This window comes from Calliopsis andreniformis, chromosome 12 (genome assembly GCF_051401765.1).
Source record: "Calliopsis andreniformis isolate RMS-2024a chromosome 12, iyCalAndr_principal, whole genome shotgun sequence".
NCBI lineage: Eukaryota > Metazoa > Arthropoda > Insecta > Hymenoptera > Andrenidae > Calliopsis > Calliopsis andreniformis.
Genome location: NC_135073.1, coordinates 14,253,433 through 14,267,735, shown reverse-complemented (window position 1 = coordinate 14,267,735; position 14,303 = coordinate 14,253,433). Strand labels below are relative to the sequence as shown.

General features: G+C 46.2%; 1 protein-coding gene across 1 annotated transcript in view; it reads right to left on the bottom strand.

Annotated features, from left to right (window-relative positions):
* The window catches only part of LOC143185975 (dystrophin, isoforms A/C/F/G/H), a 431,935-nt gene that overhangs the window by 296,518 nt on the left and 121,114 nt on the right, over positions 1-14,303 (bottom strand). Inside the window, exon 34 of the mRNA XM_076389324.1 lies at positions 1,896-2,147. Within this exon, the coding sequence (XP_076245439.1) occupies positions 1,896-2,147 (252 nt within the window). The remainder of the gene's footprint in view (positions 1-1,895; positions 2,148-14,303) is intronic.

The window sequence follows — 14,303 nt, the reverse complement described above, 5'->3', positions numbered from 1 at the left end:
GAGTGTAATTAATTATTCGAAACTTAAATAATTGAGATAGTCGTTTGTCGATCGATGGAACGAGTTTACATGTTCCATAACAGCGCGTGTGTAACGTGGGTGTGTACCTCATCAATAACTTCGATTCCTCGCTTTGTTCTCATCGGGCTCGAATCCATTCCATTATGAAATATATTTCCCCCGTGACTGGTAAAGGGCGATGACGTAAAATATAAGATAGCCACTGAATCACGGTTTCGGAACTCGTAGTCACGCGACGATTAATTAACCCGGAAGTATCTAGTCGAATATTTACGCGAGCTTTCATGGCTCGCCGTTCCGCGGGCGCACTTTTATTTTATTTTAATTCTCCGCCTCCCAGCTGCCGTCCATTCGCTGCATTACGAAATGAACGCAGGAATTAGCGTTCATCAACAATTTGGTGCCTCCACATAGGCCTTTATCGCGGAACGCTTTAATGCCCTGGTATTTTCACGGTTGCGAGACAGGCGAATTTTCCCTGGATGATTTTCCGACAGAATTTTCCGCATCCGTGCGATCGTTTCATCCTGACCGATTCTCGAAACCTAGAAACGTCACTCGTCAAAGGAAGGCTCGCTACGGACGCGAAAAAAGATTGCCAACACGCGAATTGGAAAACCATCTCCCGAGCACTTATTTAAGGATTCAAAGAGAGCCTCGGGACGAGACGGGATGAATATTTCAAGGGAAATGCCGAGCTATTAAATTGTACACGCGATTCGCTCAAAGTCACCGCGAGATTTCCTTTGACAGCCAACTCGGCTATAAGTCGTCGATACCGATTCAGACTGGGTTGCAGAGTTGTTACTCGGTGAAATTATTCTTGTGCCCTCGACGTCAAGAGTGGCCTCATGCGGAAGGAACGTACTGAGGGAAGATCGTGGAAGGAACTTGCTTTTGTAGCTGACGATAGTGACTATTAAATTGGAGATGTGCTGGGAGTTGTATCTTGATCAATTATTTCTTTCTGCGTTTGTGACAGTGTGATGGTGATTACATGAGATTTCTATTACTAGCATTGCAGTTTATGCTTAGACCACAAGTATCAGAGTTAATTTGCGAAATTAAAAAATACAGAAATTCGCTAATTGGTGAGCGAACCGTAAATGGCTTAAAAATTCTACGATTCTTCTTTTTTTTTTGTTAATGATAAATTCGACAATGTGACAATACATAGGAACGTAATTTAGGTCACAAGTCTAGCTATGATGAATTTTTTAACCTACCAGAAAGCAGCAGCTCGACATTTCAATAGGAGAAACAGATATGAAACACCGATAAAAAAAATACAAAATTCTAAGCCCTTCCAAACAATGAAGACCTCAAAGGAACGTCTCTATCGTCATTCCTCCCATGTGCACAGACCCTGCATCGCCAATGCCCACCAGTCACGTATCGCCAGATCAAACGGAGGATTTGAAAACGCTGCAGAAAATTCATACCCAACAGTTGAGGTCGAACCGACGAATTCGCGGTCAGGTCGGTCGTGCATACATAATACGAACAAATAAAACGGATCCTGACTAAATCAACTGAATTGAAATTGACTCCACAGAAAATAAGCTTTTCGTATCTAAACACTAACCGCGTCTCACGAGAAGTCTCCTGGACAGCATTATCCCTAGTGCTTTTCAGAGGACTTCTCACAGAACACGCAAGTAGTCAAATCAATAATTCAGACGCCAAAAACAGAACTATGTAACAGAAGCAAATTGAAATTAAAATATTATTGGAATATTATTGGAATTCGTCTCCAGAATAATTACTCACTATTTGTAGCACTTATACGAGGAAATAATCCCCATTAAATACCCGCTGAGTTGGTGGTTCCCAGCTAGATCCCAGCTTTACGCGAATGACAAAAGAAGACATACCCTGATGAGGACTGTAGTCCGATCGTCGACGAGCTCGTCCGTCCGGCGATCCAGAGGGACCTTCCGGCAGAGGCGAGACGACGTCCGACGAGCCTCGCCTCGAGCCAACGCCAGACGAATGCTCCGAGTCCCTGCGATGCCTGGCGACGTGGGGCGAATCTTGGGGCGTTCCATGACCGGAACTCATTGGCGTTCTCAGCGGAGAGCCGTGGGACGAATACGGAGAGCCTGGTGGCTGGATCTTCTCGTTGCCTTCAATCGAACGTCCGCGTGAGGGATTGCCCGCGAGACTGACGACCTCGCCGCGACCGACGAAAGACTGGCGTGGAGCGGACAGTCGACCTGGCATCGGTCGCGAACGTAAACAAAGCAAGAAGCATTCGAGGCTACCGAACAGATGCTTCAATCTACTGTTCGAATGCATACTCGCGGCTAGCAGCGTGATATACAGTGGCTAGAGCTGTTCTGGACCAACAAAAAATCGCAATTTCATTTTCCCACCCGACCATATTCCCGCGCTGACTTTTAGGATAATTGAAAACGACCGAAGCCCGTGTAACGCTGAGTAAGCTTTGAGGTGACCCTTTCAGTCGAGATTGGCCACCCATCCACCCACCTTGGCTCTTTTTTTATAAATATACTCGCGTTGAAAAACTAGCGCGCTTCAAAGAATTATACCGCAAACAGCGACAGGGGATTTGATACTTTTGCCAGGGGATAATGGCGGCGGTTTTGGTGAGATGAAAAGTGTGGTGGAGAGTGGGTTCGTTTAAAATATGGGAGAGATTGTAAGATTGAGAGCATTGTGTGGGTGAATGTGGGTTGCATGCTGAGCGTTTGGATATCTTTTAATTAGAGACACGTCGGACACGTCCATATCTCATCCATCGACGCGGTTCAATTACTCGGACCGACGATCACCGCGAAATCAATGAACGTCCAATGACGGATTTCACTCGTATCACCCGACACGAGAGCTTTGATCCATCCCGCCATCGATGGATATTCGAGCGGTTTCACCGAAATGCTTCACTTGCCCGCGGATCAATTTCAGATGACCGTATCTATTACTTTCTTTCGAAAAGGGAAATTTTATAGGGAAAATGGGACAAACCTTGATGAGAACGAAAATACAATTCCCTTTAAGATTGAACCAAAATTGCAATTTTAATTTATCGTTTGATGTTCGACCGATTTAACTGAAACGCTTCAAAGATTCTCAGATCAATCTCTTCTGACCGTACTAATGTATTATTTTCCTCCCAAATAGAGAATAGCTTGCACAGGACAAATACCGAAGACCTCAATGTAATCTAAGGTAAAGTTTCCTCCAGAATCCAACTAAAATTGCAACTTTAAATTAGGTACTATGTGATATTCGATGGATTTGATCGAAATTCTTCACAGATTCACAGATCAATCTCCCAATGACCGTATCTCTATTACTTTCCCCCCAGAAAGAGAAATGCTTTCCCAGGACAGACACTCGAAACTCTCAGTGCAATCGAGGCCAAGATTTCCCTCAAGTCGCACAAAAATTGCAACTTTACGTACTCCATTTCAAAAATGCATCCCCCAGACCAAAGCTTCGACCCACGCCACAACCCTCAGACACTCGACCGATTTGCCCGAAACGCTCCACTTCCCCACAGATTCACAGATCAATCTCACGCGACCGTACCTATTACTTTCCCCCAAGCCCAGGGACAGCTTTCCCAAGTCAAACAACAAAAATCAAACAACCCAAGACCCCCGTCGAAATCAAACTAAAATTGCAATTTTAATTCACCCTTCCTAAAAAATCCACCCCCATCCCCCTCGCGCCGAACAGCTCCACGTTCCCACCTTCGACGGTTACACTCCACGCAAATACGCCGCCGATAAAACGAACCGCAAACACCCTACTCAACCGAGTAGAACGTTCTAAGTGCAACTCAAACATGGTCTAGAACGGGTCGATCTACCCCGAAATCACTGTCAGAGAGCATCCCTCGGCCAGTCGTTTCTTCAAACGCGAAATCCTCGCTCCACCGCCAATCTTTCTTCCCCCAGAACCGAGGGTACCACGATCCCCCCCCTCGATCGTTCTCGGTTCTCGGTCGCAGGATCAAGTGGCTGGGTAATACCTTGGTGAACAACCGACGAGTGATGAGAAATTCCGGACAGGACCGCTTGGTGCGTAGGCGGAGCATGAACGAGACCAGCCGGGCCGAGAGGGTTGACGAAGCCGTGAATCGGATTCCCGTGCATGGGATTGCCGTGGATAGAGCGCGACGGTACCATTCCAGGCAAAGGTATCCCCCTCGTTTGTACCTCGTGAGAGGCGGAGACGGGCACGCTCGTGGCTGGATGACCAGGAACGGGACTACCGCCATGTATGGAGCCTCTACGGTGCTGCGACATAATTGGAATTCGATGACGGCGACGAGGACGAGAACGGCGAAGCTGCGTGATGGAAGGGGACACCTTAATGTTCCCCCGAGATCGACGACATCTGTACGATCGAATTCGCCGTGATGATCGCTCGGGGCTCTTCTCTATTTATCGCTCGATATCGATGGAATCTGCGCACCTCGATGCTCCAGCATGCGATAATTCTGGCGGTAAATTGGTCCTTGATGCGGGGTCCCTTCAAGCTCGACGTATTATCTCTTTCGATGTTGGTGAATGGAAAAAAATGGTCCAAAGTGAATCCTCGGGGATGTAGAAAAAGTGAGGAAATTGGTCGATGTTTGGGAGACTTCAGGTCGACTTAGATTGTTGTTGTATGATATGTGAGAAATGGAAGCTTGTTAATTTCCATCCAAAGTATCCAAAATGAATGAATCCTCAGGGGTATAGAAAAATTGGTCGGTGTTTAGGAAACTCGAGTTCGAGTTAAGTAGTCATTGTTTGATATGAGAGAAGTAGAACCTTGTTGATTTATATATTTGGTGATTATTAATAACAAGGTCCAGAGGTAGCTCGTTGATAAGTGGTGTCCAACGCGCAAGGATTACCATGCATCCTTTCGCGAGAATAATTAACGTCGCTCGGTCCTGCTGGATGATGGTCCCTCTGTGTGACACGAATTTCACGGACTCTGCGTGCAGAGATTTATCGCGAAGCGTTTACTCCCGTGAAGAGTCGGGCTACGCCATTTACATCGCCCTGCCGCGTAGCAAGGCAATATAAAAGCTAGGGTCAAAATCGATATGTCCTATATGCTCTCGTCGATCTATCGTTGCATCAATCTCGTGATAACTCGTTTATCCAACGAACGCAAGCTCATAGTAAGTCAGGATTGTCGGCGTCGAGCTTCGTTAAATCTACTCCCTGTTGCCAATATTCGACAAAAAGCGACAAACTTTCAGTCTCCCTCTGAAATACTTCAGCCTTTATCCGAGACTTTATTCCAGGAAGTTTTCGGTACACGTGACACAGAGGGAAAGAAAAAGCTCTAGATGTCTATCGACTGAAAGCTTCCCTAAATTCTCAAGTCGAGGCATAAATTTCTCTCCCTTTTCGCGGGGTTCCCAGTCCAGAGTAGCTCGCTCGGAGCATTAATTATTAATGAAAGCAGCGCACGCGTTTTAGAAACAGGTCGCCAGCACGTGTTGGCACCTCTCTGCGTGGCTCTCGAAGCCGATTGTTCTGCCACCGACAACAGCTGCAGCTCGTTCGATCGTTTCCTTATTACCCGACACGTCGTGTCTCGGTCTTATCCGCTCGGCGAGCTTCCTTATCACTCCCACTGTTCGTTATCCCACGATCAACCACTCTCCATTAGCGGCACCAACGAAAACTTTCCCAGCTCCTACTGTCCGCCGTGACCTTGCCACTCTCGACTTGTTGATTTAAGACACTTGTTGGTTTCGACCGTTATCGCGGTCACTCTCGATATGTACTTCGATCTTCCAAGACTTCGCGGAGTCGACGCGAAGAGAGTCAGACGAAACGAAAACGCGGAGTCGGAACAGGTACTGGGGGAACAGAGAACACTTGGAGCGAAGAAGGTATTCCCACGGAACGTAGAATTTCCAAGCTCGCTGAACACTCGTAGAAAATTCCTCAAGAGAAAATACTCAAGTAGAAAGGGTAATAGTTGGGAGAGAAGGCGAACGATACAGCACAATAGAGAATTATCCACAGGTGGAAACACTGACCCTCGCCGCGAGCAGAGTGCACTTCCACGGAGCCACAGAGAGTCCACGTGTCGGGCGACGCGAGAAAAAGCGGACGAGCGAGTTGTGGCAGCGGAACGCAGCGTTTTCCACGTAACACCTGGCGCACTGTGCACGCTTTCCGCGAAGCCTTCGCGAGTTTGTCCGACCGAGGGACGCTGGTCAGAGGTCCGCTGGAGAGGCGCTCGAGTCAGAAAGGAACTGGTCGTATTTTCCGCGGACACGTTTTTGGCGGCTGCGGGAGCGTCGCGACGCCGGTAGCGTCGGGGTGACTCGTCCGTGTGCGACAGGGAGCGGCCGCGCGAACACTGAAACCAACCCATGCCTCCTCCACCGCCGGCAACACAACCACCATCGACGATGCCGCACCCTCCACCGCCACCCCCCGCCAGCAGCGTCACTGCCAACCAGCCACTACCACCACCGCGCCGCCGCCACCTGCCTCTCTCGCGCCACCACCACTATCACCGGCCACCGTCCTTACAACCACCATCAGCAGCCCCGTCGGATTCTCTCTCTACCCTTCAACCACTATCCATTGCCACCGCCACCTACCGTTTCTCTCTTCCGTGCAGCCGAAGCGCAACCCCTCGCTTCTACCCCTCGGCTAGCAGCGGTGCAGCAGGTAGATACTGACGACGCTACTACTATCTATCCCCCGTGTCTCTCCTTCTTCCCAGGCCCTCCACCTTCGAACTCTGCCATCCAACGCGATATATACCGACAGTCTACTGCTCCCTTTCTCTTTCGCCGCCACCCCCTCTCACCCTCTTCAGCCCCGCGAGCCCGCAGAGCCTCTATCGTTTCTCTTCGCTCTTTCTTCCCGCATCGAGGCACGTCGAGGCCCGGCTCTCGCGTGCACCATTCGCCTCTCTGTGTGTACAGACGCGCGTACACGCGAGACGGTTGAAGGAGGAGGCGGGGGTGGCTCGTACACGGGGTGTTACGGCCACCTCTCGGTGCCGCGATACACAAGCGCGTTAGGCGTGCGTAATTACTCGTCGACGTCGTTGCGCCCGCGACGATACCGACGACGGTTCTATGTTAATGAACGAACGAGCTACGCTAGTTTCTCGCTCTGCCGCGGGTCGATGGACTTCGCGAAGTAGTCGAGCGGAGAAGCTAAGCGGCACGGGGTGCTGGTGATCGAGGAAGGTTGACGAGCTGCTGGGCATTTGGTTTGAGGAGGGAGAGGGTGGTTTTGGTTGATTTTTTGGAGATTGCTGTGGGGGAAAGTAGGGATACAGGATAATTGGATATGAAATTCTATTTTTAATTTTTTTTTTAAGTGTTTTAAAAACACCTGCAGTAGAATTAGGTGTAAAGTATATTTGCATTATCTTTGCCTCAGGATCAAAGGATAGGCAGTTGTCCATATTTCTGTATCTTCCTTTTTACCATACGATTTTATCTGTTTTAGCAGCACTTTTATTCTATATCGAACAACAGCAATCGGGAATATACTTCGTGCTATTGTGCATGCCTCATAAATGCACCTGATATACGAATGTATTTTTAGGACCTCGACCTTTGTAGGACTAGCACCACAATGATCGTTAATTATTGCCCGTCGACGCGGAGCCTCGACGACGATTCATTGTTGTCTCGGGAATATCGTCCCGCCCCTTCCTCCCAGTTGTCACGGGAATATCGTCCCAGGGTTATCGTTTCAACGTCAATCCTGGCGTTTCAATGGACCGTTTTGTAGCTCTGCATTAGCGCGGGCTTGATAAATCGAGCCCGAGGAAAATGGAGATTTGTTTTTCAATTGAATATTGATGGCGTGGGTTAGTAATGGGTTGTGTAGTTTTTGGCAGCGATTCCGCGCGGAAGTTTAATGTAACGGTCGGTAAATATCGATTCCCTTGTTTTCGAAAGTCAATCTCGATTTCGAAGGGAGCCGAGGGCGACGATACCGTCGGCAACGCGAAAAGCTTCCCAGGTGAGGTAAATTTAAATATCGATACGTTTGTTGGAAATTAATCCGCGCCCTTTGCGTGCTGGATGTTCCATCGAATAAATTAAGGAGACAACGAGGGGGGGTGGTTGCACTTACTCGCAGCCAGTAATCTCTGAACTGTAATTAACAAGCAGCAAGTTTAATTCCATCGAGGACTGACTCGCGCGATTAATCGTCGTAACGAGGATGAATATTAAATTTTCCGCGAGACGGTGACAATGACTGTTGCGTCGCGGGAAACAACGAGGGTGATCTGGAAAAAAGGTGGGAAAAAGGTGATACGCGTGGGTATTGATTGACTGAAACGCGTCGCGCCGTGCTCGACTGAAAAAGCGCCATTTTGCGGCTGTCGAGGCTGATTTCCGTGTTAAGCGCGAGCGCAGCGATTCGATCGACGATCCATGTCTTCCATCAACCACGCGGACAGTCGTAAAGCTTGGCTAGAAAAGGAACGATGCTGGCACCCGTTTTGGTAATGTCTTTTTACGAAATGGCAGGAGAATATTTCGCAGCGGCGCGAACTCCAGAGTACCAAGACGAGCCAAATCCCCCAAGTAGTTTATTAGCCGTGGAGAAAGCACATGAGATTGCCAGGGGCTTGAGAAATGTGAGTACCCAATTTTCACGCAATGAAATAGTTTGTTTTTATTGTGTGGGAAGAGTGGCACGATTTAAAGATAAAGAATATGGATACGAGTATGATGCAGTAAGAGGAATTTCGAAAAAAAAAATGAGACAAAACTAATTGAGGATGTTCTCACCACTTTGGAAAGCACGATAGATGCTTCATTTGCCGGACGTTTTGTGTCCAAGGTGGGATATTAAGCATTCGAAATTGGATATTACAAGTTGGAGGTTGAACACGGTCTAATAGAAGTCGGACGTTCGATGATAACATCCATGTAGCTCAAGCTACAGGTGAAATATATCGTGTTCTGAAGAGACTAAAGAGACACCTGAAGCTTGGAAAGTGCAATCTGCTGGACGTTCTATGTTAGAGATTGGATATTAGGCAGCAGAGATTGGATGAAACTTCAAGTACCGTAACATACGTATCAGACACTGCTAAATTCAGCTAGGATATAAATCAGAAAGTAAAGGTTTACCACGCGCTTTCAGATTTAACATCCTTCTCTTTCGAGTCCATCAGAACATTACCCCCTAATACAACTAATTTAAAATTCCTTTCTCCACGAAGGCTAGGAATGTTTCGTAAGTGTACACAGAATTTTTCCACCCCGTGATTTACGTTTCCTTGTTCCACAGAGGCGTTGCTTTCATTGAAAGAAGCACAAACGGAATGGAATAAATGCAATCTTCTATCGCGTCTGAGTCTTTCTGTCTAAAGGCAGCGAAATCGCCCACTTACATGAAATATACGGCCAGGCAATATTTTAAGATCTCCAACCGTAATAATACTATCGTACCTTCTGGGGCGTTACAGCTGCTACGGCGAACAACCATAAAAATTCAACGAACGAGGATCGTTTCCCGTTGGTGTGGAACGTTATATGGAAGAAGTTAAGCACTGTGCCTATACGTAATCTACCCTTATCTTCGCTGGCAGATTCGAGGATACTCCTATTCCGCAAAATGGCTTTCCTGTAAATCGTGGGGGAATCGTTTCGCCGCGCTTGGATAATCTTGTCCAGCCGCGACATTAATTCACCCTGGTACTACCATCATAAATACACCCCCTATCGAGCTTTTACTTTCAGCCAGTTCATTAGCGCCGACACTGCTGACCAGAAATGGGATTTGCAAAAGCAATAGACAGAAGAAACGCGAAATAACTGGACGATTAACACAGCAAAAATTGCTTCACAATTTCCACGTTTACTGCTTCAAGCCTATACTTTAATAATAATTAATATCTAGGACACTTGGAAATACTGCTTCGTCGCGTCGCATAACTTGCACTTTTTTTTTTTCACCCCAATGTAATTACCTTCTCGCGCCCCGTATATTCGCTTTTCCGTAATTAAAGAGTTAACGCTGCTAAAACGATCCTTTATCAGGGCTATACGCAGGATATTACCAGGGCACTGTGATGAGTCATAAAATGACAGCAGGCGTTGCTGGGTCTGTCGATAATCACGTCGACGAAGCCCGCGAGCGCAGCATATTTCTGCGAATCAGATAGGAATTTGATAAGAGAGGATTCTGGATCAAGCGTCTCTGACGGGGATGCCGACGCGCATACCGATGGCTCATTTGTCCAGGAGAAAATCGTTAGCATTATTGGAATTTTCAACGAGTTTTGGGCGAGTGCTCTCGTTCGATCTCCTCCGCCGCCCGTAAAACTCATAACCGGGACATTCTCATTCCTTAAACATCCACCAGGGAGTCATTTCTAACCCTACGTGCAAAGAAACTTCGATAACTTTCTCCCATGAAATCCTTTTGCCTGCCCTTAACGAATGCTCCACCTGGTCTTCGTAGTTCGTGCACGAACTTGCTCGTTAGCATGCGATTTTTCTTCAACTATATTTCCCGAGTCTCGCTCGCGGAGGAAGGCATTAAACAGAAGAATTGTATAGAGAGTGTTCCGTTCTCCCCTGGCCTCTTGGAAGAAAATGATAAGAGAAATAAAATTCAGAGGAAAGATGAATAAGTACACCAATCACAGCGCCAGCAGTGCGCAAAGGGCGCTAGATTGGAATAATACCCAGCTCCGCGTTAAGAATAAATAATAAATAACGTTAAAGATAAGGATGGAAGAGTCAAGAGAAAAGAGCAGAAAAATGAAAAGCTTGAGGGTGCTCCAAGAGGCAGAATAAATTGAAAAATTATGGATGCTGGAAAGAGAGAAAGTATCTTCTTCGAGTTTGAGTTACCGAAGTAATGTCCTAGGAATCTTAAGGAACTTTTAAATAAATGAATATTTATTAATGTAATCGCTAGCTTCTACACTGAGTATGACTAATGGAAGGAAGAAATGACATCTCTAAAATGACTCCTTCAAGTGGGAGTACCCACTGAAGGATTGTCCCAGTTTCATAAGATACCCAAATATACATCAACCATGCTCCAGCCTCCAGATTCACCAGAATGATCAAGATAATCGAACCATCGTCGAATAAACCGCGCTACCGCGCCACTGATCCCCCGATCGGCCATTCATCCTGATAAATTTACGCGTGTAAATGCGGCGTAATAAATTCCCACTTACATATCGTACAGGGTTATTGTAATTTCACCGCAAATGCGATGTCGGCATTCGAAATCCGACTAAGCGAACGAACGGATGGATCCTCCATCCCCCTGCCTCTGCCTTCCCCCTCCCGTGGATCGCGGCGATACGAATAATCGGATTTTCCACGGTTTTCAGCCACGTTTGCGCCTGCCGGAAGCACGGATCGCGATACGTCCCGGTGACGACGATGGTATTGTGTTCGCGTCCCGCGAACAGCCGGCCCAGAACCGTAATTACAAAACGCAACAATCTCCAGCGTGGCCGCGATTGTTCGGTACGTCGACCGTCTCTACTTGCGACTAGGAAACGCCAAGTATAATCGGGACGATAAAAACCAGCCGCACAATTAACCGAGGAACGAGAGGGGTAAACGCGTTCGCGATTCAATTCTGGCAAGAATTTCTCCCTTGAAAATTGTCTATTGCCTTTTGTCGGTAAAAAGGGGAACAAAAACCGACTTTCTGTCGGGGAATATTGCGGCATTTTTGCGATGTCAATCTGGCGGAAAATTGTTACGCGACAGAGAGTGGGACCGTGGAATGTCTCTATGGAAAATCGTGGGGGTAAATGAAGTGTTTTATAAACGAAAAGCGCTGATATATGGTACTGAAACGTAAATATATAAGTGAAATTAATTTCAGGTAAATAATTGCTACGATTACGCTAATTTGTATGATACTGTATTCTTGGGGGTGTATGTGATGCGTAATTGTTCAGTATTTCCTTCAAGGGTTCCTGAAGTTTCTATTGAGGAATATTGAAGCATTTCCTGAAAGTCGGAACACGAAAGAACTCCATGTAAGAGTCACTGCAAGAAGACCCTTCCCAGTGAAATTAATTTCTACAGGAGTAAGAGTATCTACCTTCTTTTTAATCCTCACCAGAGAGCAAGATCGAGTAGTTCCCGAGGACGAGACTTCAGCGAAAGGGAGTCCAGGTTTTTAGCAGCGCGACAAAATATCGTCGCGAGGGAGGCAAGAGATAAGTCGTTTCTCGCGGGGAAGAGATTGCCAGAGGTGGGATCAAGGTTAGCTCAAACATCGCGTTCGACCCTTTTTACGCTCAGACTCTTATTTCTTCCAGCGAGGTGGAAAGAGGAAAAAATATATAGACGATGTTACGTCAGAGGATGCAATTTATGGCGGAGGGGGAGGAGCCTTCGTCCCAGGAATATGTGAACGAAAATGAAACGGCCAAGTGCCGTGTCATCGCGAGGCGACTCGGCATAATAAGAATAAGTGGCAATCGCGAGACGCGAAATGAAAAGCGATTGCGGGACGCCTTCGGTCGCGACTTCCTGCGCGGCCAAGGATCCTCTTCCCGTTTCCCTCGTCTTCGAGAAGCGTAAAGCATCGAGTCGAGCGACACGATTTACAGTGCCTTCGGGGTAAAGCGCGGAAGAATGAATGCGCGCGAGTTAAGCAGATGCCGAGGAGTGCTGGAAGAAAATCCATAGATCTCCGAGTGACGAGGAATCAATGGAAGAAGGAGGGCAGTAAATAAAATATATCGACACGCGGCCGCTATCCGTCTATCCCAGCCAGATTCCCCACGAGTATTTCCTTCGACCGCGTATCGGGGATTGCGTGACGTGAAATATTAAACCCGAATCCACGGGAGAAGCCCAAAGATTTTTTATCGCGAAAGTTGCGGCTGAATCGAAGTCGGTTTCGTTTAACTGGGCCAGTAATTGTGAGAGTGCTTTAAATTTTATCTTGGAAAATGTGAAACTATTTACAATTCCTTAGTTTCTAAAATTTTTAAATGTTTGAATTTTTAAGCTTTGAATTTTTAAATGTTTGAATGTTTGAATTTGTAAGCTTTGAATTTTTTAATTTTTGAATGTTTGAACGTTTGAACGTTTGAATTTTTGAATTTTTGAATTTTTGAATTTTTGAAATTTTGAATTTTTGAATTTTTGAACCTTTGAATTTCTGAATTTTTTACTTTTTTCTGGTTTTCAATCATAAATTTTCAAATATTCCCGTTTTCAAATATTTCAACTCTGTAATATTCCAACACTCAAATACTCCACTCCTCAAACATTCCAATTCTCAAATATTTAAATTGTCGTAAATTTGTATGTTCAAATTTTCATATTTCCACATTCAAAAATATACAAATATTTCAATATTCAAATCATCGAACCAAGATAATAGAATAATTCCAATCTCACTGTAATTCTCCTGTGGCTACATAATCATAGATAGCAGAAATTTATTAATACCTACTATCCCGAATATTGTTTCCAATGGCCCAGAAGCATGGATCAATCCCCAGCATCGAATCACCCCCACCCCTGCCAGTAATTCTGCGCGCACCAGAAGTGGACGTATTACAAATGACTGTTGTGGATACGGGTGGTAATGGATGTGTGCAACTTTAGCAAACTTTTCCCCAGAATAAAGGATCTTCTATCTGACCAGGAGAAAAGTCACGCAAAATCATCCAAGCCCCAGACTTATGAAATCATTCAACGATAAACAATTTTCCAAGATTTCCAACCCCCTCACTGCCCTAATTTAAATACAGCCATGAAAGAACGAAGAACCTTGCTGTCTACCACGTTTCTTATTCGGCGTATTTTCATGCTGTTTTCATTCTCTTTTTAGCCTTCCACTTTCCTCCATTCAGTACCATTCATTCCTGATTCCTCAGCATTCAGTGAGGATGAATGACGTATGAATGCTAACTACCCGAGCATCCCGTAATTAATATCGCGGCTCCTTCCTCGCGTTTATCTCATGAAAGGTACGCGGATTTCTTCTCGTCCCGCGACTTTTACCTTCGCGTCGAAAAAAGACCGCGAACAATGTAGCCGAGACGCAAGACCGCGGAGATACTTTCATACAAACAAGGGCTGTGTGGGAAACGTGTAAAACGTCAGGTACACCCATGATTTATGACACGTGCAACCAACAAAATGGTTCTACTGGAATACCGAGTCTAAAAATGAAAATGGCTGAATGACGCGTCCGTAAAATTGCTTCAGATGCATCTACTACGTGACGAGAATAAAACCTGGGTCGCGTCAGTTTTTTCCTTCAAATATCATGCCGATGCAAAAGGATCTAGAAATCAGCTCTGCA